Source organism: Podarcis muralis, chromosome 17 (assembly GCF_964188315.1).
Source record: "Podarcis muralis chromosome 17, rPodMur119.hap1.1, whole genome shotgun sequence".
NCBI classification, from domain to species: domain Eukaryota; kingdom Metazoa; phylum Chordata; class Lepidosauria; order Squamata; family Lacertidae; genus Podarcis; species Podarcis muralis.
In genome coordinates this window covers 11,172,273-11,199,715 of record NC_135671.1, presented here as the reverse complement: position 1 = coordinate 11,199,715, position 27,443 = coordinate 11,172,273, and the positions used below count along the sequence as shown (strand labels likewise).

At 41.3% G+C, this 27,443-nt stretch overlaps 2 protein-coding genes across 5 annotated transcripts in view; one reads left to right on the top strand and one right to left on the bottom strand.

Annotated features, from left to right (window-relative positions):
* The window catches only part of KCMF1 (potassium channel modulatory factor 1), a 43,138-nt gene extending 36,097 nt beyond the window's left edge, over positions 1–7,041 (top strand). For both annotated transcript variants that reach the window (XM_028712983.2, XM_028712984.2), the window contains exons 4-7: positions 1,898–1,999; positions 3,491–3,665; positions 4,182–4,464; positions 6,411–7,041. In XM_028712983.2, coding sequence (XP_028568816.1) covers positions 1,898–1,999; positions 3,491–3,665; positions 4,182–4,464; positions 6,411–6,672 — 822 coding nt within the window. In that variant the 3' untranslated portion in view covers positions 6,673–7,041. The remainder of the gene's footprint in view (positions 1–1,897; positions 2,000–3,490; positions 3,666–4,181; positions 4,465–6,410) is intronic.
* A 3,818-nt stretch (positions 7,042–10,859) lies between these two features.
* Positions 10,860–27,443, bottom strand: part of HOOK3 (hook microtubule tethering protein 3) — a 60,652-nt gene continuing 44,068 nt past the window's right edge. For all 3 annotated transcript variants that reach the window (XM_028712541.2, XM_077921479.1, XM_077921480.1), the window contains 6 exons: positions 24,602–24,636; positions 24,172–24,254; positions 22,975–23,075; positions 22,448–22,552; positions 20,845–20,916; positions 10,860–18,724 (listed from right to left, as the gene is read on the bottom strand). In XM_028712541.2, the coding sequence (XP_028568374.2) occupies positions 18,584–18,724; positions 20,845–20,916; positions 22,448–22,552; positions 22,975–23,075; positions 24,172–24,254; positions 24,602–24,636 (537 nt within the window). In that variant the 3' untranslated portion in view covers positions 10,860–18,583. The remainder of the gene's footprint in view (positions 18,725–20,844; positions 20,917–22,447; positions 22,553–22,974; positions 23,076–24,171; positions 24,255–24,601; positions 24,637–27,443) is intronic.

Sequence of the window (27,443 nt, the reverse complement as noted above, 5' to 3'; positions counted from 1 at the left end):
TTAAGGTTTTTCCCCTATGCTCCAAACTGGTGACTTAGCAAAGGCAGTTCAGGTAACAGCAAAGGAGAAGACTGGAAGGGGCAGAGGTGCCTGAGCACTGCCTAACAAAATCAGAACTTGTATATAGGTTTATTTAAATTGTATTCATCAGATTTGATGCACCAATAGGTGTGGCACAGAAAAGCTTTGAAGTCTTGTATGTTTTGGTCTCCTAGACAAACTCAATTTAAATTGTATTCATCAGATTTGATGCACCAATAGGTGTGGCGCAGAAAAGCTTTGAAGTCTTGTATGTTTTGGTCTCCTGGACAAACTCACACAGGATTATCTGTCATTTATAAAATCCCTTGGGTTTAAAGAGACTCTGCAGAAAGAAATATTAACCTTCTCGGGAAGAAATATTGGGCAGCAAAACTTCGTATGTGTCAGTGCATGTTCTTGCATAGTCAGATAAGTCTGCATTTTGTGTTCATTTTACTTCTCATTATTGAAAACAGAATGGCACAAGAAGACACAGCAAGCTTAAAAGTATGGCGACATGGCTGAAGCTGTTTCCCGTCCCTTTAGTAAAATGATTGAGCTAAATCAAATCACTCATATTTATTGAAACACAAGTGCTGTTAAATCTTCCCTTTGTAATCGTTTGTTTTCTGTCTAAAGTGGCTGCTGTGTTCCATGTTTCCAATTATTATTACAATTGTTTTATGTATTGCCTTCTAAACCACTGAATCAAGGCAATTTGCACATAGGATAATTAAAAACAGTTAAAGCACACAAAAAGAACAGATGCCTTTAAAACAGAACTAAAACTTTTAACAAATGGACATTCATGGTAAACACCCATTTATCCATCTGGGAAATATATTTGATGTTGCATCTGCTTTGTGGTTTTGTTTGTTTTTTGTACAAGTCCTACTTTCAGTACTTTTATCTGGCTTGAAAATAACCTCTTGGCTGGGGTAATAATTGTTTTCAGACAAGACAGCCCTGTGTTTAGTATTGTCCTGTAATATTAGTACAAGTGGTAGGTGATCTGCTTTTCTCCTCATCTCCTCCTGGAAAGGAGAAACAGCTTCTGTGTGCTGCCTCCAGAATGAAGATCCTCTGCTTTCAGGGCTGCTTACTAGGCTTTCTGTTTTTCTGCCTTTCTAGAGGGGGGGGGGGGAGTGCAAACCTCCAGAATGAAGCGCTCTCATACAGAATTATGTTTGGAAGGATGTGCCCTGGGTGCCTGGACTAACCCTATATTTCTTTCCTACCCTTTCTCGGTAGCAGAGTTTTAGGGACAAAAAGTAGTTCTGTTAGGGAGAGATGGCTAGAAAAATCAGTCCAAGCAAGCCCCCTCCTCTGGAGTTTGCCAAGATAAACTAGGTGGAACTGATGAACTAGTTCCTCTCTAGCAAGGAAGAATATACCAGCCCACACTCTGTCTCCATAGCAGTGCCATGGAAGCTCCCTGCTCTTTTGCCTTCTTTTAGACACAAAGTGCTCCGTGTTACGTCTGGGGGAGTCAGAAAAGAAGCAGTTGCTTTAAGAGCCGTGGTTTGTGAAGAAACTATGAAGTATCAAGGACAGTTGCTCATCTTGGCTCTTCCCTGTCCAGGAGCATGAAAGGCACAGGGCTGTACCTGTTTGTACGATAGCAGCTCCTTCCTGTTTGTACTGGCAGCAAGGAGGGGAGCAGTGCTCAGGCGACAATCAGGTGAATGAATGGGGGCTTTCCCTGACTTCCTGATTATTTGGAAGGCTGGTCTTGAGAATCGTTATGAACTGGAGGGTGAGTTGTACGAGGGCTGCTATTTTCTCAGCATGTAGTAGCTTCTGTTCAGCGGGTTGGTCATTTTTTTTTTTGGCCTTGAAGACACTTGCTCATATGGCCTTTCTTCTGTCATTACAGATTTGTCCGATATGTGCAGCATTACCAGGAGGAGATCCCAATCATGTTACGGATGACTTTGCAGCTCATCTTACACTGGAACATAGAGCTCCAAGAGATTTAATATCCTTGCCTAAGTCAAGAAGCAGCAACTGGAGATTTTTTTTGCTTTCTATACTAATAGCCACCCATGTTGATTCTGAAATAGGTGCTTTTGTTAGTGTGTTACATAGTTTTCTTTGAATAGCTAGATAAGCAAGAGAAACTCTGCTTGAAGCACTTCATGTTAATCGCACCACTATTGGCTAGTATAAACTGATAGGATTTATTTTCCTTTCTTTTGAGGAAAGATTTGAAAGAAAATACGTTCTGTCTGAGCAAGTAACCTCTCCTCAAGCTTTGGGAATGCTCCAAGAAAGCGTTCAGAAGAATTACAATAATAGCCTGTGATTCCGTTGGCATAAACATCACAATTAATGCAAAAATATATGATTTAACAAATACACACTCCCTACCCCCATGACTGATAATCTTTTACTGTATTCGGCTCATTAAAATACACATACCTATAACACCCAGGGGAGCAACTCCCTTCTGAAGGTTCCTTGGGCTGGAACTGGGGCAACGCGGGTGAAACTAGCCACCCCCTGATAGCAAACAACGTCTCTCTCCCCTCACAGTTCTTCCTCTGGATTTGGCATTTGCTGCGCATTGCTCTGCTCTTTGCATCTATACTGCTAATATTGTGCAAAATTGTTTTTAATACACCCAGTGTGATTTTTTTTTTAGATAAGGGGATCTGAAGATAGAAATGCAACTGCTAGGGTAATTTTATGACCTTGCTAGTTACTGGGGTTGTGCTTGGTTCACACCAAGCTAAGCTTGAGAAGACACAAAATAGCAGTGGTTCCCAATTGGGAATTGCCTAACCCACCCAGGGGGTCAGTGGCACCATTCACATAACAAAAACTACCTTGGAGATAATCAAAATTTTCCAAAGTAGGGGGCATCCATGGCTTGACTTTTAAATAACAAGAAATCCACAATACTTAGCTAATTGGGAACCACTGTATTATAGCATTGGGAGCAGGCAAGCTGGAGCATGCCTCCAACTCTAGCAGAGAAGCACACCCCAAACTCAACACGTTTGGGATGCCAGCGTTTACACTGAGCAGAGTCTGCATACTCGGTGCATCTGCTCTATGTGACCATAATTGTGTTGAATAATTGGGCCCTTTCACCAAGTCTGGTGTTCCATTCCTCCCACGCAAGTAATGCAACGGGGAGGGAAATTGCTGCGTCTGCTCTTCAGATGCCATGATTGCAGCACTAGGCTGGGAGGAGAGATTTAGGCCTCTCAGCCCAGCGCTGGCCACGAGAGTGGTGTGTTCCAATTAACAAGAGCTGGGGCGGGGAGGTGTGTTTGCATATAGTATGGATGCCTGGTGAGTGTAGTGCACGGGCCTTGGAGGGCTGGCTAGCCTTGAATGTGGTCATTGCTCCTCTAAACTAAGAAGGAAGCTTTGCTCCTGTTCTTTACAAGTACATTGTCTTAGTGGCTAAGGCATTCCTGTTTGCGTGTTGACACTTTCCTTCCCTTAACTCATTGCTTACGACGAATCCAGTGGTGTTCGGCATGTACGTAGAATGTTTCACCCAGGCCGGGGTTTGGGTGGCCCTCGCGCACGTAGATCCAACATGCACTTTACTAGCAGTTCCACTGGTGGTTTTTCATCTTCGCAGAGTTCATATTCTCCAAGCAATAGGGAAGCCATGGATCCTATAGCTGGTAAGATTTGTGAATATTTACATATCCCTTTGTATTTTTGTGCACTTGCATGATTTAAATTCTTCCACCTCACCCCCCAAAAGCAGGAATATCTGTTGTTAGATTTTATCTCTGTTCCCTCTAGAATAGTCTTCAGTGAATCAGAGCTTTAAACATCCACATGGATGTTTATATTTTTAAGAGGTTGCTGCAACGATGAACTATTTGGGCTGGCTGAGAAAGTTTTAAGGAACTGCTGCTTTGAGCAATAATTCCGGCCACTTCAAAAGTATCCTCAGGGCTTGTTGAATGTACTACTGTGCTGTTAAAACACTAACAATGTGTCAGGGTAGGGCGATCATTGGGGCTGCATTTTAGGGACTATGAGTATACCTTCATCTGTTTTACCTTGTAGTAGCAAAATGGGAAGCTTATGGAATAGATACTGTGGGAGAGTGAGGTGGTAGTGGCAGAGGACTGTTTGGTTACATTAGATTTCACTCTTAATTCCCGAATCCTTTTTTTTTATATTGGCAGAGCTTTTATCTCAGTTGTCCGGTGTGAGGCGTTCTGCAGGGGGACAGCTCAATTCCTCTGGCCCTTCCGCGTCTCAGTTGCAGCAACTGCAGATGCAACTGCAGTTAGAACGGCAGCATGCACAGGCGGCACGGCAACAACTGGAGACTGCACGTAACGCGACAAGGCGCGCCAACACTAGCGGCGTCACCACCACTATTACACAATCCACAGCAACAACCAACACATCCAACACAGAAAACAGTCAGCAGGCTATCCAGAACTCTCAGTTCCTCCTTACAAGGTAACTCGTTCTAGAGGGTCGGAATTGCAATTATTGGTTCTGAATCACTCCAGGAATTCATCCCCGCTTTTGAAATTTGTGTATTTTGATAGCATGTTCCTCCTTCCCACAAGCTGCTTTTTAGCCACCTCCTTCAGCAGTCATTATCTGCAACCAAGCACATGTAAACTTTTGTGCCTTTTCTGTTACTGCTTGTATCTATTAAAATGAAATTGTTGGCTTAAGTGGCAAAGGGCAGAGAGGGGATAGAGTTTTAAAGTGGCTCAAACTGTAATTTTAAAGTAGGCGTTGAATACAAGTTTTTCTTGCAATTCGCATTCCTGGAAAAATCAAGAAAATTACTGAGCAATCTGAGGGCCGTTTAACACAGTGCTGTTGTGTGTAGCTGCAATTCATTATGTTTAACTCTCAATTCCAAGATGCTGGCATATTTTAAAAAAATATTATGAATCAAAATATATTACAACAAATTAAATCTTTCATATACATATTCTCAAATCTACGCATTACAAAAATTGTATCTGTTGTAAAGTAGAAATACCGAGATAGTAATGGATTCATCAAATATTTCTCTTAATTCTCTTTAATTCTCTTTAAACAAAATCTCTATGAGAACTCATAATATAGAACAAAAGGGAACCAATTAATAATGGTCCTCCACTGTAGACTGATTATCATATTTTAAATATTATGTTATTTTAAAATAATTTTCATTTCTTCTGACTTCTTCCAAAGACATTATTTTACTGAAGGAGACTGAGTGTGTTGTCAGTTTCAAGTTATGGTCAACTTTGCTGTCACAATTTACATTATATGCTAACTTTGAAATAGTATATAAAGCCTAAAAGGAAAGTTAGATCCTGTAGAACTGAGACTAATAATCATCTGCTTGCCTCATGTGCCCCCACTACATATGATTAGCAGCTTCAACTGTCTCCCAACAGCCTGCTTTTGTACCATTAGAAGTCTTAGGTAACCCCAGTGGAGTAAAAGACCACATATGGAGTACCATGGCATGGGCCTCTCAAATCTACACAGATGTACACAGTTGCCATATTTTGAAAAACTTAGCCACATTTTTGAAAAGAGAATTCTTAAGCCACTTTCCCACTTACTCATATTGGCCTCAGTAACTTTGGCCCCTTCAGTTTGGCCCTTCAACTTTGCCTTGCTTACTTCCTCTGTAAGATTACTCTTCCTTCCTCAATTTTATCTTAAGGGAATGCCTTCTTTAAAAAAATAGAGAAGGAACCTTGTTTTGAACACCTCGTTTGTTGTGATTCCTTCATTTAAAAAGGACCTTCTCCTTCTTTGCTTACATCTCGGCAACTTTTATACTTTTGATCAGATAAATTCTAAAAGATACCCAATACCATCTTTGGGTCAGAATAATCCCTGCGTGAAGATTCCTGGGAAATAGATTTTAATCTCATCTCCTGAATAGGTTCCTGGGGTCCTCCCTTTGTAGCAGAACGTCACAGCAACCCTCCATTTTGTTACATTTTCACACAAAAAGTACCAAGGTGGCAAACTATCTGATAGCAGAAGATGGGAAAGTTGAATGGCGTGTGCAGCATACATTCAACTATCTGAGCAGTAATCCCTCCAGTTACTATGCAGGTTTGCTAAAGTTGTACTACCCTGCGGTAAACCGAGAATTTTTCAGGGGAACTGAATGGGTTCCATAGAACAGCATTGGAGCAGTTAAGGTCTCAGAGTGCTGGTGGTAGGGTCTCAGGGTATTGGATATAAGCAAGGAGTGATCACTGGCAGTCTCTGATCATCTCTTTCCCAGTGCAGAAATAAATCAGATGCATCTTTTCTGAACCCAAGACATCCACAGGTCTTTTCATGATCTTGTAGATTATTAGACACTTGGTGTGTACAGTGTTCCCAAGGCTCAGAATTTTCAGCTATTTCCTGTTTTGTCTCCCCTTCTTGTGCAGGTTGAACGATCCCAAGATGTCTGAAGTAGAGCGTCAGTCAATGGAGAGTGAGCGAGCTGACCGCGGCCTGTTTGTTCAAGAGCTTCTGCTGTCCACTTTAATGCGGGAAGAAAGCTCCTCCTCTGATGAGGACGAGCGTGGGGAGGTTGCCGATTTTGGTGCTATGGGCTGTGTAGATATTATGCCTTTAGATGTTGCTTTAGAAAATCTAAATTTAAAAGAGAGTAATAAAGGAAACGAGCCGCCTCCACCTCCTCTTTGATGACATCCCACTTCGCAGACAATGTCCTCTGTGCTGTATTTGCCAATGAAAGTGGACAACAACTATCTTGGGTTTGTTTTGGTGATTGTAATTTCAGGTCTGTCACTCTTGTTACATTGTGTACATTCAAAGGAAGAGAGAAAGATATATATGATAATCATTTCCACTTAAAAATAATTTTTACTTCTAGCAGGTAAATGTAGGTTGCAGATCAGAGGGGAAATCCTCTGTGCCCTGTACTTTTTGACATGCAAAAAGGTTCTCCTAATACTCCACATTCAAACTGAAGAGGAAAAAAAAAATGAAATCTCTAATGAAGCTGCTGTGTGTATTTATGAATATTAATGAATAAAAACTGCTTGGATGGTTTACCTTTACTGCATGAGGTTTTTTGCAGCGTGCATGAGTTTTAGTGACCTTGTCATTTAAAAAAATTTAAATACAAGGAGTAAAACTATAAACGACTCCCTCCCCCTCCCCCAAAAGCTTTCCCATTATTCAAAGGTTACAAGGCAAAGAAGTTAATGCTCACTTAGCATTGTGTGGCCATCAAGTAGCTTTTGAATAATGTACGTCTGAACCACTTTTATGACATGTGCCGTTTGCACATCATGCAAGCTCTGCAGTGGGACAGCTTGTTTCCAGGGTGTGACGTTTTGCTCGGTGTGACCCTTGTGTTGCTCTCTTTAACCACCGCACATCCACGTGGAGTTTCAGCCTGCTTTTTATGCATCTCTAGGAGACACAAAAGTAAGGCCACTGCCAAAATCTTCTGGCAAAGGGGGCTTTTTGTGTGCCCTATAATCAAAATACTTGTTCAACTTTGTTTAAAAGTTTTTTTTTCCTTTTTGTGGTTGTTAAAAGAAAACCATTTTCAAACTGTTAAAACATGTTTTATTCAGGTGTAGATTATTCATTTGCTCATTGTCTTAAAAGAAAACAAAAGTTAACCTGGATTATGTTGTCTTAGTTTTAAAAACCTTCACAGTCTCAATCATATGTTTTTGAGTTATTTATGTATTTGCTACCTAGTTTGCAGAGACTTGTCAGCAACAGGAGAGCTTGAGGAGGTTGACTTCCCAAACTTTTGTCAATATATTACAACTGCATTCTTAATGCTAATTCTAGCACCTTTTTATTTATTATTTCTTGATTTTTTTCCTGGTATAAAAAAAAGTAAAAAGCCTTTTTAATTGAATCATGCCACCTACATGCCTATACTATTAATCCTGTATGTATAAAAATGTACAGTGTTTTTGTGCATAGACTTTCATAATAGCCCCAAGGCAGGGACAGGAGGGTTTTTTTGTTTTGGGGGGGTTGGGGTGGTGGGGAAGGGAATGTAAAGTTAGACTATAAAGACAAAATTGCACACAGCTTCTGATTAAATCTAAACTAGGCTTAGACAATAATCATGTTTCTCTCTGGTTCTCTCACTTTCTTCATCTCTATCTCCCCTCTCAACCCTTTCCACTTCTGCTACATAGCAAGCATCTTAGAATTAAATTGCAGACTTGAGCAGTATGGTGGGGTTTTAAAAGGACAGATTCTCATCGAAAATGGGAAAAAGCCCCACCCACTGGTTTTTAGTTTCTGACTCGTTATTTCTATATAAAATACAGTACTAGATTTGGTTCTTCTTTTTTTTTAGTCTCTGCAACAGAATGTTCTAAGGGGGAATTTTACAGCAGCCCTCTGGTTACCTTGGGAGTTTAACCCAGCTAGGGATTTTTTTTTTTAATTGTTGAGGATTTTCAAAACCAGTTTTCAAGCTGTAGTCTTTTCAAACACACCTGCACATTACAATAAGACACGCAGTTCAATAAAGCATTTTCAAGACTGTTGTTCAGTTGGTTCTTCTTTGGTGTTGGCGTGTTATCCAGACACATTGATGCCAGGCATTCTTTTTTCAGTGATATTTTAATAAGACCTGCACTGGAGGAGTTCTTGGCTCATAAGATGACACTGTTGGTTTTTTTGAGTTTGTTTTGTTGTAAAATGTAAATCTCCAGTATCCGTATGTTGTTGGGGCATCTGCGGCAGAAGTACGGGTTTGAGACTGTGCTGAATTTGGGCACCCAGAGCATTCCCTCACCAGCTGATAAAGACAGATCCAGGCTCTAAAGCCTCAACTACTGCGAACTCCCCAGAGTGCAAAGGTGTGTTACATTTCAGTTTTTTCAGGCTTTGTTAGATGTTTGTTGGCATCCTGCTCTTCAATTATGCTGGCAGTGTCACTACCAATCAACACAATTCAGCACATCAAAGCAGATGGCTATCACAGAAGTAGACTAAAATTAGATTCAGTTAATGGTTATCAGTGACTGACAATTTTGTTTAAAAAAACCACCACCACATTTTTGGCAGGAAAAGGACAGAAGTGTGGGCACTAACCCAAGCATTTCTGGGGACAGCAGTCCAGAGATGGACAGCTGTACCCACAAAGGCCTTCACCACTCACCTAACTGAACAGGTTTGTGGGGGCGCCGAAGCACTTTCAACACCTCGGTGAAACTTGCAAGTAGGTGTATAGATTCTGATGCTGAGAATACAGTCGTCGTGACACTGCACTTCTCAGAAATGCATTTCAGGCATTCTATGCGGTTTCTGGGACCTTCCAACCTACCTTCAATATTGGGATTAGCTCCACATTTCTGAGAGGTTCTTGGTGAATGGGTCACGTGCCATTTTTGCTTGGATGCACTGCTGAGTGCTGCTTGTTCCTGGTGCTAAGCTTCATTCACAGTACAGGACAGTGGCCAAAATAATGTGCTAAAGTTGTCCATTGGGTGCTGATTCCCTTCCAATGATGGCTCTACTTATTCACTGTTTAAATTCTTGCACAGAATTACGTTTTAAAGAAGTGTGCAGTTGTTGGAAGTAATGTTTTATGTACTGTTTTGAGATCTTTAAAAAGGTATAGAAGTCACGTCACAGGATCACCAGTGGCAGTGCCTAGACGATGAAATATATATATATATACCCTTGGCTGCAGGTAGGGGGCTCTTTTTGCCAGCACAACAGCATCACATTTTGCTTCCCCTGATTGCGTCCAAGAAAAAACACCTGGCCTGACTCTTCCAGGTACTGTAGTTGACAGCCCATCTGTTTCAACCTGCTACTGTCCTGGGTATAATACTGTGATCAGGTTATTTGGAGAAATCTGTATCATGGCCAGAAGGGCTATGTATTGTTTATGGAAAGTGATTTTATCTACTTTTATCAGAAGTAATCCATATTAGCACGAGAGGCAACTTGGCAACTCCAGCAAATAGTCACAATCTGCTATTTATTGGTGAATGCTTGCTTAGTATTTTGACATACTCCATACTTCTCTTTCAACACCAAGTTCAAGCCCATCTGACACGTTGCTAACTTTTGGTTAGGCTTTTTTTGAGAATGAGATAGTAAAGAGAAGTCTATAATCTTGCCTATTTTATGAAGTTTATCACTGCCTTCGAGGATGTCTTCACACAATGCAAATTACAAGCACCTCCACCATCTGCGTAGATGAAAATGGCCTATAGCCTGCTTGCTCAAAGCAACATAAAGCTGTTACCACCCAACCCAGCTACATCTCTTCACTCATCCCAAGACAGCTCTTGGGGCAGTGCTAATAGACTATTTGTGGTGGTGGTGAAGAGTTCTGCAAAACCTGTATTAGAGGAAGTTGGTAACCAAACCAAGATAATGAAACTTTTGCTATAAAAGGCATTTTCAAAACGGTGAAAAAAACAGCAGTAAAATAAATGAGTAACGTAAATAAGTGTGATGTTGCAACTTCCTCAGACAAATCCCCCCCTTCCAAATTGGGGGTTTGATGCATTTTGGGGCTAGGGTAGCATGTTGATTGACATTTGGTTCTCTTTCCTTTGGAATACATTTCTTCTGTTCCCCTCTATCACGGTTCTAGGTTGATAACTTTGATTGTCTCACTGTTACCTATAATTACACTGCCTTAAACTGAGTGTGCAGCACTATTAAACATGTTCAAACTCCAATTGTCAACATGGATACATCATATCAAATAGCCCCTCTTTTCTTAGTGGTGAATTGTCTTGACCCTCACAGAACTATTTTGAGGATAAAATGGAAAAGACCGGGCGCAACAACCTGAGTTTTCCAGAGAAATGCCGAGATATGTGTATGATAAATAACAATTGCTTCATGTAATAAAAAGCAGCACCAAGTTTTATATAAGCCTTTATTTACAACTTGTTTAACAACTGTACACTGGTTTTGTAGCCTTGGAAGCATTATTATTTGAATGGGGAAGGGGAGGGTGCTTTGAACACCTGACCATATTACTTTGTCTTTACACACATTCATACTAAAACCTCTACCATGGCAAGATGGTAGATACAGGGTAAGATTCATAGGTGGGGAGAGAATTAATATTTGGTGGTTGGAGGAGTTTGCACTCTTACGGGGGGGGGGGGGGTATCACCGGCAGTTTCATAAACAGTAATTTTGGTAACCAGTCAACATCTAGATCAGGACAGTCAAGTTGCTATTGAAAAATGGACAAAAGGGGGGGGGGGAGAGAGAGAACGCGAAAACTACATAACACACAGTAACCGATATGTTTAAAACATGCTTAGGATCTCAGAAAGCTGCAGTTGCACAAACCCAAACCGTTTCAAATAGACAGCCAAAAGTGCCTATTGGAGTTTATACTTTAATCTCACATTCCTCTATGACTCCAGCTAGTGGTCTGACATGTTTTAGTAGGCAAGGAGAGAGAAAAAAGACACAAGATACAAAAAAGCCCCTGACCTCAAGCCATGTATGTTAAGAGCAGCAGCAAACACAAAACAAGAAGACTCCAAAAGCAACCACACCAGACCAACTACAAGGCAATTCCTTGCAAACCAGTTAACTCAAAAGTTTGTGCAAGAGAAGAAAAGGTAGGAGAGGATATTGATGTCTCATGATTAGGTATTGGAATAATGAAGGCAGCGGACATCTCCCCCTCAAACTGCAAGGAGTTCGGAACTTACATAGCACTTGTCTATTAAAGTATCTGGCAAGTCTTACATTCAAACGTTGAACATCAAATTCCTACTACCGGGTCCTACACATCTGCCTAATTCAATCCTAAGCCAACAGCAACCCAGCTTCTCGATGTCCGAGATACCCACATCCAAGTGGGCAATGGTGAGTGACATGCAGGCCTCATCATCCTTGACATTCAATCTGAGCCTGAAAGGGAACCAGGATTCAAACTGGACCTCAATCTTCCCCCTCCCCTGGCGCACACATTCCTTACTCAAGTTGGGGTGAGAGCCAACAATGGAGAGAACTTTTGCCACCACGCCTATCTTGGAGGTAGCTTGGGAGAGCTGCACATTTTCACTGAGCTGCTCTGCTACTTTGGAACTGATCAATTAGTTTATTTCCACCTAAACTACGTCCTTGAATCATCAAATTCAGAGCACAACCAACATTCGGGGGGGGGGGGGGAGACTGTTTAGAAGTTGCTGGTGCTCAGCAAGAGGAAAAGTCTTGGATCAAATAACTTGTCCTCAATTTAATCCCCCTCTGCATGCTCACAACAGAGAGAGAGGCTTTGGTTCTGCAGAACACAGTCTTCTCTGTTTAAGCAGGTGACACCAGGACTAAAAGTGTAAGGCTGTGCTAGAAAAGGCCTGCTAATCAAACCATACAGCGCTTATTAAGAGTTTCTTTTTTCACTTGACTGTGTAGACAATTCCTATGGCTTAAAAGCAGAGACCAGCAGCTGCACGCCTTGAGGCCAAGTCTGTCCCCTTGAGCGGTCCCAGGATGAAGGCCAGCTGTCAACCGAGAGGCATGTAGAGTGGATGTGATAGCCCTGCCAATGGGACTTGCTGGCATTTTGGAAGCACAGGGATCGAGAGCTGTCCTGCCAATTTCTATTCCATCCTCAAAGCAGCCCTCCTATAAAAATGGTTGCTGACCAGAGGCTTGGAAGGATCATTCACCATCCCGCAGGACGGCTAACGTAACAGTAAGATACTAATGCAGCCACAAAGCAATCTTTCCTCGGGTTTTCTATCACACTGCTGCATTTCCTAGGTCTGCTTTAATACAGAACAGAATCTAGAGCAGCACAAGCGTGTGCTTAAAAGAGTATAACCTTTTCCTTTTTTTAAAAAAAAGCAGCTTTAAAAATAGTTTAAAGGCAGCACTAAGCATTCCAAGTTACACTGTCAAAATAATGTACATGTATCACATGGATGATAGCAATAATTCATAACGTAAAGAAAGACATTAGTGCAATCTGAAAGGAAGTTAACGCGGGTATGAGGAAGAGAGAACATAAGATAAATACAGACAACCCTAAATGTAATCCAGAAAGGCCATGTCACGTATAATACTGAAACCAAGGAAGAGTATGCTTCTTTGATATTTGTGATCTCCACTGATGTTCCTTTCTGGAGCTGCTTGTACACATCTGCACAGATGGGAAAAGAAGCCTTTAAAAGGAAATGTACAAGTCCGCAGTGGGCGAGGGGGGAAAGCAAGAAAGGATATATACACATTAAGACAGGATGCAACATCAATAAATAAAATATTGCATATATGTCAAGCCTCGGAGTTTCAAATAAAAAACCTGGAAGAGGTCAGGCACCACTTCCTATCTGCTTTCTCCAAGGAAACGTCTTTCTGGACTTTGCTGGTATTAAAAAAAAAAGTATATATATATATATAATATCTATATGTATGTATATAGTATTGAACAACATGGCTCCTTTAGTGCACTTTTAAAATAATAGCAGTAAACAAAGGTGCATTTATAAAATACATTTAAGATTAAATGTTAGCTTAGTAAATGGAAGAAGTTGCAAGAGACTTGCATGTTAATACTGTTAACAGGAAGAATTAAGTAGCAGCGGCAATGGATGTTAGCATACTAAGTGCTACAGGAGCTCAACAACCTACCCAACACCCATTTTTAGAACTTATGAATACTGTATCAAGTTTCACTCTCTTGGTGGCTGAGAAGAATTGGGGGCTTTATAATGTTGGATGGGAAAGTGGTAAAATCGTACTCACACACGGAGATAAGCATCTTTGCAAGCAACTTTTTGCTTTGGATAAAAAGGTGCCAAGACCTTTAAAATGAGAGGTTTTGCTTATGTTGACTGAACAGGAGATAAAAAGAGAGATGGCGTAGACCAAAGAGCCCTTGTTTGATAAACGGTGCAGCAGGTTAAGCAGCCACATATCATCGCATATATCCAAAATAAAAAGGGAGGCGTAGAAGCAGCAAATATTTAATTGCTGTCGAAATGTATTTTTTTAAAAGACGTAAAAAAGATGACTACCCTGTTTAGAGACATTTTAAGAAGTTTAGCAAATATGTATAGTTTATGGACTTACACACTGAAACATTGCTGTGACAAGGAAATGGTTCATAAAACATAAGCTACGGTATTAAGCGTTGAAAGCTCATTTGCTAATAAATCCACATAAGATTTTACCAGTTGACTACCTATGTACCCCTATATCAGATAGGATGTCAATGTGCTGAAAGAAAAAGAAAATAAATTGCTCTTGCAATTTAAAACTTTCCTGACTGGTTGACTGGAGGAGATCCTGACCATATGCTCCCCTTCCCCCCCAAAAAACCCCCCATTGTTGAGAGCATGTAGAAGTTGGTTTTTAATATACTAAAAGAATTTTGTACATCTTAAAAACTCAGAATTGCTTCCAATGCAGAAACGTCAAGGTTTCTCTGACATTGAGGTTGACGTCTTTTCTCCTAACTCTGGCTGGGGTTTTATCCACATAGTTTTATAAAAAATTCAACCCAAACTGACAGTGTTTTGAAAAGAGCAACCAGTGTCAGTTTGCTGGCAGTAAACACAACTAAGTGTCTTGTAGCACCTTAAATACTAAGAGATATATTATGGCATAAGCTTTCGTAGATGAGTGTCCATTTCAGATGATGCTTTTTTTATTATTGGTTCAGCCTGAACCATTCTCCAACCCAGACTTCCAGCATCCAACACAGAACCAGTATGGGAGGATAGTTCTAGTCTGTCTTCAAGCCACAAACACATCTTCAGACTTCACCTGTATGTGGAAGTGGACTGGGGCTATTGTGTTAAGAGACCTGTAACCTGAAGTTCATTACAGGATAAAGGCAGGTTCAAATGTGTATCAGTCTGAAAATGAGCCCTCCCATTCAGGAATAATGTCCCTTTCTTTTTTCTTAAAAAAAGGTGTCCCAGGGATGAGTTCCACATTTACCTGTCTCTTTGCAAGGTGGAGGTGCAGTTCCTGATCCTGCTTGCATGCAGTGATTCACACAAAGAATTTTGTCAGACATTACCCTATGGGTGGGGTGTGCGCACACAGCTAACCCAAAGAGAATTATGTTCCTCCAGTATCATCTGTTTTAATGGCTGGGAGACTGAAGGTTTTTCTCTCTTTAAACCTCCCAGTTATGACTTACTAGGTGACACCGTCAGAAATGCCGCATATCTGATCTGTTTGCAAGTCATAAAAATAATCTGATACACCTTTCAGAGGGTCCCTTCACTTTCCATTACTCAACTGCAACTGAATATTGTAACTGATGAAAGACCTAATTCGACAGGAAGAACGCAAGAGACAGATAAAATCTACCAATGTCCTCAATTTGGAGAAAAATACAAACATGAAAAGGAAATTTTTGGAATACAAGAGGGAACATTGCCTAATTTTTAAGTTAAAAATCATACAAACAAAACTACAACCCACACAACTGTAGGGTGTGTTTTTTCTTGCATCAAGCCAACTCATCTTACAGTAGCCCCCTCCGCCTCCCTAGCCTTCACTGCCTGAAGACAACCTAGTTGGAGGGATACATTTAAATACAAGCCTGGTAATGCCCACACAACTTGCTGCTAAATGTTTCTTTTAGAAAAATATGAACTCCATTCCATTTGCCTAGCCCAAATTTTATCCATCGTTAGCACACATACTTCTTGAATAAGGAAGTACAAGCCAACATTACTGCTGCTCTATCCGAGGAGAATTCAGTGAACATGTTTATAAAAAATTAACAGACTTGCTTGGTTTATGAATTGTTTCCATTCCACCCAATATAAATATTTTAGAAACAAGCCTTTTATTTCTGTCTTTGCCACAAAATCAGCATACAGCAGCAAGACACAATGACCCTGATATATAGAAAGCCAGTTGCACTTAAGTCCTCTAGAAATTAGAGACACTTAATTTAACCACAACTGTCTTTATTAATTTCAACAGGAATTAAGTGCAACTGTCGTTCTGGGAATTTCGTCCTCGACTGTTGCATTCCTTGGTTTTTAATGATCAACAAGAATGTATATTCAGTTCTCAATGCGTCAAAGTAAAATTTAATTGTGTTTTTAATGAAGGCTTCTTGACATTTCAGAATACTGATAATAAGCCTGCCTCCCACTTCAATGCAAACAAGAAATATGGCAGCCAAAGTGGAGAAAGAAGTTGCTTTTGCTTTCATGCTAGATGAAAAATGAAACAAAAATATGCTGTGGAAGACAGGCAAAACCCCAGCGCCAGCTAAGAGAGAAAGGAAAGCAAGAACGGAAATCAAAAGTAGAAAAAGAAAAAGATGCGGGTTCAATTGTAAAATTAAAGTTGTCTTCAACTTTTCTTTCAGGCACAGAACAAACAGGAATAGTTCTATCAGATGCACAACAGCCTGCGGAAAAGAAAAAAACTCTCTCCTGCCACTCCCAACAGAATAAGAAGTTTTTGCCTACAGAAGCATTCAGCTGGCAAAATTAAGACTGCTGGAGATGTTATCTGACCCGGAATAGCAAGTGTAATAATATGCATTACTCTAAAACTGGTTAACTCAATACTAATCACTGCTCTTTTGCTTCTAGTACACTACTTGCCACCAGCAAAAACAGACAGGATGCCAATCTAACACCTTTGCTTGTAAGTGCAATTGAAAACTATGCATAGATACCTCCCATATTTTGTCTCCAGCTTCAAATTCACCATTGCAGAAAAAAGGCAGATTACCAAGTGAATGATCCTGTGAAGAATTTTTATTTACTTTTATGCCTACTGAGGGAAATACCTGGCTTACTTCATCTAACATTGAAACCATACTACAAAGGGCTAACAGCCACACCCTGCCTTTTAATTACTATTCTACACATTACTGAACTTTAAGAACTCCTTTTATGTACTAGGGTGGTGCTGAATAAAGGCAAAATTCCTTTTTTAAAATTAAGATGTGCTGTGCATTCTCGCACAAAATGAGGATGAGAAGAAAAACATTTTATACTGAAAATGTGACCATAAAAACCAGGTGGACTTCCAAGTTAAAGCCATCTCTGATTCCTTTCCCCTCCTCAAAAGGAAAAGGTCACTATGATCTACATTTGGAAGGATACACAACAAAAGCTGTTCTCTGCTGAACGTTAGACACACTGATTTTTTATTTTAAGGTGAAGTTTTTCAACAAAACCTCTAAACTACTTCCATGGCGGATCCATATGGAACTACTCGTCTTGAGCAACCCCAAACGTCTCACACATTAATTTGAAAAGGGTGCAAGTGGCTCAACATCTAGAACGCGATACTTGGAAGGATCAAAATCTGAAGGGGAATTGCTAGCCTTCCTTCATGACAAAGACCCATTAACAGTACAGGCATGTATGAAGATTTGGCACAAAAGGACAGCGAGCTTTCATGTCAGAATCACCAAGCCTGAAGGCAATGGTACCATCTGTAAGGCAATGAATGGACTCTCCCTCCTTTATTGACCTATTAAAAATAGTCATCAGTGGTAGATGGCAATTTGAAGACAGCCTCCACCAAAGACATTCAATCAAAATCAACCCTAATACACCAGGAATGGGGAAGTTTTGGAACTACAATTCCCATCATGCCTGATCACGTTGCCTGGGACTCAGAGGAGTTTGAGTCAAGTGATATCTGGGGGACCAGGAGGGCACTGTTCTACACTGCTTCATAAAATTTCTCCATGATGGTTTAACCATGTAGAATACTAGGCATCTGTAGGATCAAGGCACACAGTAAGTAGAATACTACTATGGTCCCATCTCCTAGGATTTCCAAGCAGGTGGAGAACTGCGATAACACGGCAATGAAAAGGATGGGTGCTCCACTTGGTTAGAGTGCAGAGAGGGAAGCTTTAAAGCAATTGGCCATGCAATGAATGGTTGCCATATTCCACTGTGATTGAACTAACCAAGAATGGAACAGGAACATCAAATCATTTTTAAACCTTAGTGATGCTAAAAGGGGAAAAAAGAACATGGGCAAATAAGGACAAAAATCAGCTTACCTCTCCAAATTAAAGCCAAGAGGAGGATAAATAGAAGGACATGAACACACGCGATCAGGTACTTGCAGCCAGGTTACAGCTTCTGCCAGCATCTGACTATTGCTGCTAACACATTTCATAACAATTCTATGCAACACCATTGCAAATTCCATCACATAATTTAAACAGATCAGACTGGATTGAGAAAGAAAAGGTAATTCCCTTTATACAATGGTAGCCTTGGAAAGGATGGCAACATCATTTGCCAACGGGACATTTTCGGTTTGCTACTTAGCCATCATCAGCTTTCAGGTGAGACAGGACAATTCCATATAAACAAGGGGAAGAGAGGGGGAGATTCCGTTATTACATTCCACTAGGTGCTTTCCAACATTTTGGCACATCAAAAGACAAAGGGAAGGCTCCAGAAAGTAAGACTAAAAACATTGAGAAAGTGTTTTCTTAAAAAAGAAAAAAAGAAAAACCACCTTCCTGAAATGAGAAGTTAATAGCAACCGCAAGGAACAAAGATACAGAAAGGATGCTGGCTAAAGTTTCCTGAAATGCTGTCACTTGTAACAGAAGTAGGCCTTGATCCCAGGATGGCTTCCATTCAAAAGGCAGGGCCTTCTTCTACCTTGCTGTCGCTGGCTGGACATGGCCAGGATAGGCTCTTCTTGTGCTGGTGGCTTGCCTTTGTCTAGCCAGGAAGGACTGTCCTGAACCTGTGGTAGCAAGTCTGTCTTCTGCTGCTTTTTTATGAAGAGCCATACCCTAGGAAGACAAAAGGCAGGTAGATATAAGAGCAGCCTTGCTGGATAATATCAAAGGCCCCTCCTGTCCAGCATTCTGCTCTCACAGTAACCAGCAAGATGGCCATGGGAAGCCCACTATGAGGACATGAGTGTAACAGCAAACTCCCATTCATGCTCATCAACCAGTACTCAGGGAAACAGCGCTTCTGATACTGGAACTAATGCAACTAACATGACTGGTAGTTATTGATAGCTTTATCCTTCATGAATTTGTCGAATCCCCTTTTAAAGGTGTCCACGTTGGTGGCCATCACTATAAATTGTGGTAGCAAATTCCATAATCGAACCATGTGCTGTGCAAAGCAGTAATTCCTTGGTCTGTCCTGGTTCTGCCATGGATCAGCTTCATCGATAACCCTGGGTTCCAATATTATGAAAGAGGTAATAACTAAAATATGGATTAAGTTTGCTCTACTATGGTGTGTTGGCTGCGCTGGACCGTCCCTTTCCCAAACAGGGCCACCCAGATTTGGGGCAGGGAGCCAAGAGTCCATAGTAAAACCCAAATGTTCATCATCAAATTTAGCATTTCCATTGCACGTTTTGAGAGTTCTGGCTAAAGCCAAGAGAGAGTAGTTTGCTTAAGGCTATCTAATAAATTCATGGCAGGGATGAGATGAACTGGCAACTTCCCAGGTGACATTCTTAGCCACAGTGCACCAGCATGCATGACCTCTATCAATTCTCCAGTGGCAGTGGTGAACAACTAAACTTCAGAGGTATGGCAACTATAGTGGCATGTCTCTGGCGAGGTTGCTTCCTGTGTACAGGCGCAAAGCTTCCACAGATGAGCTGACGCTTGCTGACCAACCCCTGCGTATGGGTAACTCCTGGAGGAAGACGAAAACATGCCCCTAGACCCAGCTTTAAGGTTATCAAAACCTTTCCTTTCACACTGCTTGACAAATGGATCATGATTCTTGAATTATGGAGGCTATGACAGTAGGAACCTGCCACCCTTTATTTCCATGATTGCTTTCTGATTAGGGTAGGAATACTTGCAAGCCTCACTTCCTGGCCTGTAGAGAGAAAACGGACTTTGGAGAAGGCAGATGCTCATAAAAGGCACGTAACACAGCACAGGGCCACCATGAACACCATTTTTTCAACAGCTTTCCACCTTAGCTTTGCTGTGTGTTGCTGAATACTTGTTTATATCTCACAGAAATTTGCCTTTTCCCATCCAACAGCTAAGCTGGACATGATGGGGCAGCAAATGTGTATTTATGCATGTGTCTGTCCTTTTTGCGTACAAAGCAGGAGGTGGTTTTATACATCTATATGTACACACATGAAAGTATGTATAGCACATACACCTTGCCCTACAATGACCGGAAATCTTATTGAGGCCTCTGAAATTTTATTAGGCTCATAGCTGATGTACTTTCAGGTGCATCTTCAGAGCCAAGAAATATAGAAAAAAAGCTCTTTTAAAAAAATGAAAGCCGAGATTCTCAGGAAGCTAGATTTTGTACCCTGCTGTTTCAGGCAAAATCAGCCAGCCATTTAGAAGGGTTTTTGAACTATGTTTGACAATTATAATGAGACAGCTGAAAGAAATAGGCCTGGATACAGAAGCCACAGAAGGATGAGTCATGCTACGGAAAGAATTTTAAAAATTCCTCAAGCTTACACCTGCAACTGATCTACTAATCAGAAGGAGGGGTGAAAAGTAGTATTTAGGTGGCATTTAAAAAATCAAATATGGGTTCAAAAAACCCCTGAAAGAAGGTAGGCTTTTCGTGTGAAAAGTGACTTTAGCCACAGTAGACGATCTCATGTACCTCCATTATGGAGTTTCCAGGAATGTTTGGGGCTTAGGACCAATGCTGGGCTCTCCCACCCCTCTCCCACCTGTTTCCTGCAGCATCACAGCACACACACTTCCTCCTGAGGCCTGGAGCAGAGATCCCGAAGCAGCAAAGAGTAAAAAAATACCACAAACTACAAATCTCTATGGTAATCAAATCGACACCCCTGCACTTAACACTCTGAAGTTTGAGAGTCATCCTTGTTCAGGAAAACCTATTACAAACACAAGTCATATCTGAGTGTTTATTTTCACTTTGGACTACTTACCATATTGTACCAGGCACTGACAAGGTATTTCTCCTCCATATCTCTTTGAGTTTTCGTTTTCTCGTATTCTTTCTAATTAAGAAAAGCATTATCAAGAGCTTTTGATTATTTGGCATTCGTGCTAAAGGTATTTATGCAGCATTGCAGGTCCAAGTGCATGAATTTTACTCCCCATTAGTTGTAGCAACATGTGCTGGAGGTCACAGACACCTCACGTCATTAGAGCCATCATAAGAAAGCATTTTCAATTAGTGACTACATGGTGCAACGGGGTTGCTCTGTCCCAGCTCCTGCCTACTTAGCAGTTCGAAAGCACGCCAGTGCAAGTAGAAAAATAGGTACCACTGTGCCGGGAAGGTAAACAGTGTTTCTGTGCTCTCTGGTTTCCGTCACGGTGCCCAGTTGCGCCAGAAGTGGTTTAGTCATGCTGGCCACATGGCCTGGAAAGCTGTCTGTGGACAAACGCTGGCTCCCTTGGCCTCTTACTTTTACATGGTGCACGGCTGCCTGTTTTTACATTCAGGCTGCTACTTCAAATCAGGAGCCCAGGATGAAAACTTAACCCAACAGTGAACATTCAGGAGCACAATATAATTGCCAACAGCGCAGCAATTCTAAGCACAAGGATAGAGCAATCCTAACTTGGGGCCAGGAAAGAGTGAAGTGGCAGATCTCCTGCTGCATCTGGAGCTCTGGCACTCACACCAACCAGGGCAAAAGGTTTGTGAGTGGAGGTGGGCGTGTGAGGAAGCAGCTTCTCGTAATTGTTCATTATGCCAGATCCAGAGCTGCAGGCATTGCACCCCCATTTTTTGGCACTCCAATTGCTACCACTGGAAGGAGATCTGCTAGTGGTGGCTTTCTGCCTGCCTGGGCAAAGCTGGGACCTCTGATGCAGAGGAGAAGTCCCTCTGACTGGCAAAATTCCTCTCTGTGATGAAGAGGCAGCTGCTCACAATGCAAATCTCGCCCTCATCCATCAGCATCAGGGGAGGGACAGGATTGCTTTCTTGCCCGAGGATAAGCCAGTTGGAAAATCAGTAGAACTTGCTTCTGAGAAAACACGCATAGAACTGATCTGCAAGTTACTACTACAGTAGAACCTCGGTTCTCGAACGTCTCCGTTGACGAACAATTCGGAACCCAAATGCCGAAAACCTGGAAGTAATTGCTTCCGCTTTTGAATGGCTTCCGTTTTTCCATTTTTTCAATAGAGTTTGCCAACCGCCCATTGATCCTCAGTTTTCAAACATTTCGGAAGTGGAACGGTCTTCCGGAATGGATTACGTTCGAAAAGCGAAGTTCCACTGTACTGCTATTTATTACAGATGTCTTACCCACCCTTGGCAATAAGGTCTCAGGGTAGGATACAACCGAGTAAAAATACAGTGGGGAAAATTCAATGTAGCCCCATGGCAATCGTTCCATCGGTGGAAGCTTTTTAGCTTCCGAAACAAGTCATTTTTGAAGCGCATGGTGGCGGAGGGCGGAGGGGAATCCCCACTGCGCAAGTACAGGCTTCCTTTGGCAGGACTTGTTGGTTGAATCCTGCCCAATGTCAAACTCAAGTTAAAACAATTTAGGCTAACCCAGCATAAGTTACCTCTAAAGAATGGAACATCCTGTCACGTTCTTGCAGCTGATTCTTCAGTGCCTGAATCTCAGGTGCTGACCCTTGGTTCTGTTTGGGATCTAAAGTACGGATCACCTGCAAGGGGCAAGAACCATACAGCACAAAGTAAGAACGCAGGAAAATGCCTTCTCCTGGGTCACACTATTTCCCCATCTATCCTAGCATTGCCTGTTATCCTTGGAAGTAACGCTGCAGGGTCTCAAGACAGACAGATGTCTCTCCCATCACCTACGTACCAAATCCTTTAGGTTGAGATGCTAGAGAACCTGGGAACCTTCCGAATGCAAAATATGCATTCTACCAACTGCGCTATGGATCCTTAACAAGATACACAGAGCTGGCAGAGTTTAAAATAATAATAATAAATCTTAAAACACAATCTAACTCATTCTTGGTATTGGCATATTGTTAATTCCTATCGATAATTTTGTGAGGCTACAGAGGGAGGACAAGTCTCAGCCCCCTAAGGAACATGGTGGAGAACAGAAGATACTCACGCTTTTAGCCTTTTCCAAGTATTTCTTGTATCTTTCCTCCATTTGCTTCATTTCTTCTTCTTTTTTACGCAAAGCTTCCTGCAACTCTTCTATTTTGAGAGCTTTATTGGGAGAAGATGTCACATTTCAGATATTGCTGACAGCTTATAGGAACACTTTTTAAAGTAAGTTTGAAAAGACAGATGTGTTTATGGGGCTATTAAGAATATTTGAAAATGGAAATCCAATCCCTTTGACAGGGAAGATTGCTGGCTTGTAAACACACCCTCCCCCTAGAACACCCCCCATTGCACATAAACATGATGTTCAAGTCAGACAGCTTTCTCTCTCTCTATACCTACACACACACACACACACACACACACACACACACACTCTGGGTGGGGAGGTTGAAACCCCTCCATCCAGCGTAACAATGGAGATGCAAAGGAAAACAAGGCCGCAGAGTACACCAAACCTTGTGTTCTCCTCTTCCTTTGGGTTTCATTTGCGTGGACCCATATGCAATTAAACTGTTGTTAGGGAGTTTAGTACACCATTTAAATGATGTGCAAATTGATTTCCGAGACTGGACAGGGTACTCAAAACTAAGATGTTGAGAAGCCTTATTCTGGCATATGTATTGGGAATGTTCACGGCAAGGAGAGTGCAGTGTCTACCTCAAGCAGAAGATCTGAGGTGTAATTAAGGGGCAGCAAAACATTCTTTGTTTATTTATTTATACTCCCAGGGAGAGGTGTTTGTGGGATTTTTTGCATCAGGTGCCAAAATGATATGGGCATACCATGATCCTTGACTCAATTTCTTTTGGGAGGTGGGGGAGTTAGGGGGTGTCATTTGCTGTTTTGCTACAGGCAGCAAAATGTCTTGGGACAGCCTTGCAACCTGTGGTTTTGTTTTGTTCTTTTTAAAAAAAGATTACCTGTCTCCACATAGTGGTGGTATATAATACAAATGGAGGCTACCTATGCCAGACTATTCAATGCCATTTAGAGTGAGTGCCAGTTACAAACATACAACACTGTGTTAACTAAATGAAGAAAAGAGCCAATTATCATGATTTAGCTGAAAACAACTAAATGCTGTGTTGTAAATAAACCAAACGCAGAGTCCTAAATTTATTTGTGTTTTGAAAGAAGTGTTTTTACGATTATAACAATAAAATTCAGTTACGAGGCAAAATATAAAACTACTTACAACTGTTGTTATAGCGAGGCTCTAACTCTTCAATGATCGCTCGCTTCTTCTGAAGCTCATTATTAGCCTCATGCAGCTTTTCACTATTAAAAAAGATAGAGCCAGAGTATGACCGGTTGCTGAACTGCTTTTCCCTGGAAAATTCCTATTTCAGAATAACACTCTAAAACTTCTGTCAAATTTAACAAAATATATGCCACCTGATCCCTATTGGTAAAATTCATTAAGCTAACAATACAGTCCCAAGGTACCCTGAACTGGTGGTACTAACTTTTCAATAAAAATATTTAGGGTTAGGATCTAAAAATAGCTTTTAAATGCTCAATGTATTAACCATCTTCAGCTGGTTCACTCCTAACTGTGCTGCCTGGGATAAGAATAATTGTTTTACTGTTCTTACATAAGTAGTAGAAAACATTTTACTACTTACAGATGTTCATCAAGCTTCTTTTTCAGAATGACTGACTAAAAACAAAAGGAAAAAAGTGTTATTCGAAGCATTCATTGTGGCATAGATTTGAAAACTGAGGGTAGAACAAAAAGTTAAAGCAAATGTGTGCAACAAAGCCTAAATGGGAAGCCTCAGGTACTTAATATTTTTCAGCTGGACCCTCTTAAGTTTCTTTCTTCTCACAGTGCAAGACATGTGAAAGCAAGGAAAACCAAATATAAACCTGGAATCCCACCAGGGGAGGGGTGAGAATTGGAGCAGGGAAAGGTTGAGGACCACCTGCTCTTATATCAAATATCACCTCCCCCCCCAAAAGTAACTTTTCTCTGACAAAAGTGCACCACGAGCACAATTCAAAGTGTTGGTGCTGACCTCTAAAGCCCTAAACGGCCTCGGTCCTGTATACCTGAAGGAGCGTCTCCACCTCCATTGTTCTGCCAGCGCCAAGGGCCTTCTGGCGGTTCCCTGGCTGTGAGAAGCCAAGTTACAGGGAACCAGGCAGAGGGCCTTCTTGGCAGTGGTGCCCTCCCTGTAGAACACCCTCCCACCAGATGTCAAAGAGAAAAACAACTACCAGACTTTTAGAAGACACCTGAAGGCAGCCCTGTTTAGGGAAGCTTTTAATGTTTAATAGGTTATTGTATTTAGTGTTTGCTGGAAGCCGCCCAGAGTGGCTGGGGAAACCCAGCCAGATGGGTGGGGTATAAATAATAAATCATCATCATCATCATCATCATCATCATTATTATTATTACCACTGGGTTTTGTTGCCAACATTAGCATATAGATGTATTTTATGGGCGGAACTAACATTTTTATATTTTAACAAAATGCTTTTTAAAAAAAGATTAAGGTTGTTCTGCTTTGTACTGCTCATGTACAATGTAATGTGCATCGATAAATTCATTTCGAGTCCAGTTCACACAGCAGCCCCTAAGCAAGGTCCTGACCCATTCCATCTGTAGCAGCTACCTGTTCACTCTCCCACCTCAAAAGATGATGGAATCCTTGAAGCTGTCAGAAGGTCAGTGAAAAGTAGCGGTACCCTCCAAGCCATATGCATGGCCAGGCAGAATGGTCTCATTTAGTGCCTGCTGCATGAACTGACCCACAGTTGCATTGGGCATGCTATGTTACAGGCTGGGTATATGGCTGCTCTGTTCTGGCAGCAATTTTGTCAATTGTCAGACAGCTACTACCCTCCGCGACTTTGTAAAATAAATGAGATAAGGTCGAGGGAGTTAACCGGTGCCACACAAGCCAAAAACATAGCTGCTACATACATGCAATGTAGCCCTATTCAGACAAGGTTCATAGCATATGTGCACCGTTGATCTAAATGCACTAACTTGACCAAGTATGGAAATGTTTTGCTTTCTAAATATATAAGAATGCATAGTACATAAATTTGTTAAAACCACTTCCAAATTGTTCAAAAAGGTATAGCTAGGTTTGGATGAGCATATTGAAAGTCTCATGTAAAAATCTTGTACATGCAATCGACATGTACATTGCCATGTGCAACATTTGCAAAAGAGCAGTGATGATCTCCAATGCCCTCCCCTTCAGAAGGTGCAGTTGAGTCATACATGGGTTTCGTGCCAATTCCTACACAAAAGTGTGTTCATTTAGGAATGTTATAAAATATTAAGGCACCCCTATTTAAGAAACAAGGGATTTACAGCCCATGTCATAAGAACAATGTGAGAACACCACAATAAATGTAAATTTTAATGTGGCTCAGTCCTGCATGGAAATGCCTACATGAAAATAGTGTAAAAGCATTAACTACAAATTAAATTCCGTAATAACTGAAACTGTGGTTGTTTGCAGTTCTTGCAAACTTCTTTACCTGTGTCGAAGGAAGCATGCAACAAACACAGCTGAAGCATTGCCACGACGACAACACACATAAAAATATTTGGGAGATGCACGCCCCTAAGGCTCTGCTAAGCCACAGGTGCACAACACGTAGAAAGTGTGAAACATAACATGAATAAGAACGAAAACTTTATCCATTTAAGTTTCTCTTAAAAAGAAAAAACATAGAGCCACAAATCGGCATTGACTGATTAAGAGCAGATTGAAGAAAATAGGAAGCCATACTCACAATAGCCTTCAGCAGAAACCCGTGCCGAGAGACAGAGGCAACAGATTAGTACGAAGCAAACAGCAGCCAACAGAATAAACTACTTAGTATCTTTCTGAAGAGAACACATTTAAAGCAAGGCATTCTCAGAGCATGCACATTTTCTTCTCTCTCTGCTCTCTAAGGTCTCTTCCTCCTGTCTCATCCTCTAGAGAGCTGTGGAAAGCTAGCACAAACCCGTTTCAAGTATATGAATAGGTGCTCTAATTAAAACACAAATGCTGCAACGAGACATCTTTCAATGAAACACATACACGAATATCAACTTGACCTAAACTGTCAAAAGATGGTGGCGGAGGTCACTCTAAGGACTACATGCAAAAGCAACCAGAAGTAATTAGATGAAGTGAATGGCAGCCCACCTAACAATGATACAAAATGCAAATCTTTTCCCCTCCCCATTCAGAAGTGGCTGGGGTTGTACCGCATATACATCCAAGGAAAAGTAAAAAAACTGACACACTTTGTTGAATGCTTTTAGGAGCATGGGCTGCTAATCTGTGGGCCTCCAGCTACTGCTGAATCACAACTCCAAAGACTCAGAGTGGGAAGGGACCCCGAGGGTCATCTAGTCCAACCCCCTGCAATGAAGGAATGTCCTGCCCACAACCATCTCTGGGTGGGCTCGAACCAACAAACGTCTTGTCAACAGCCAGACACACTGACTCATTG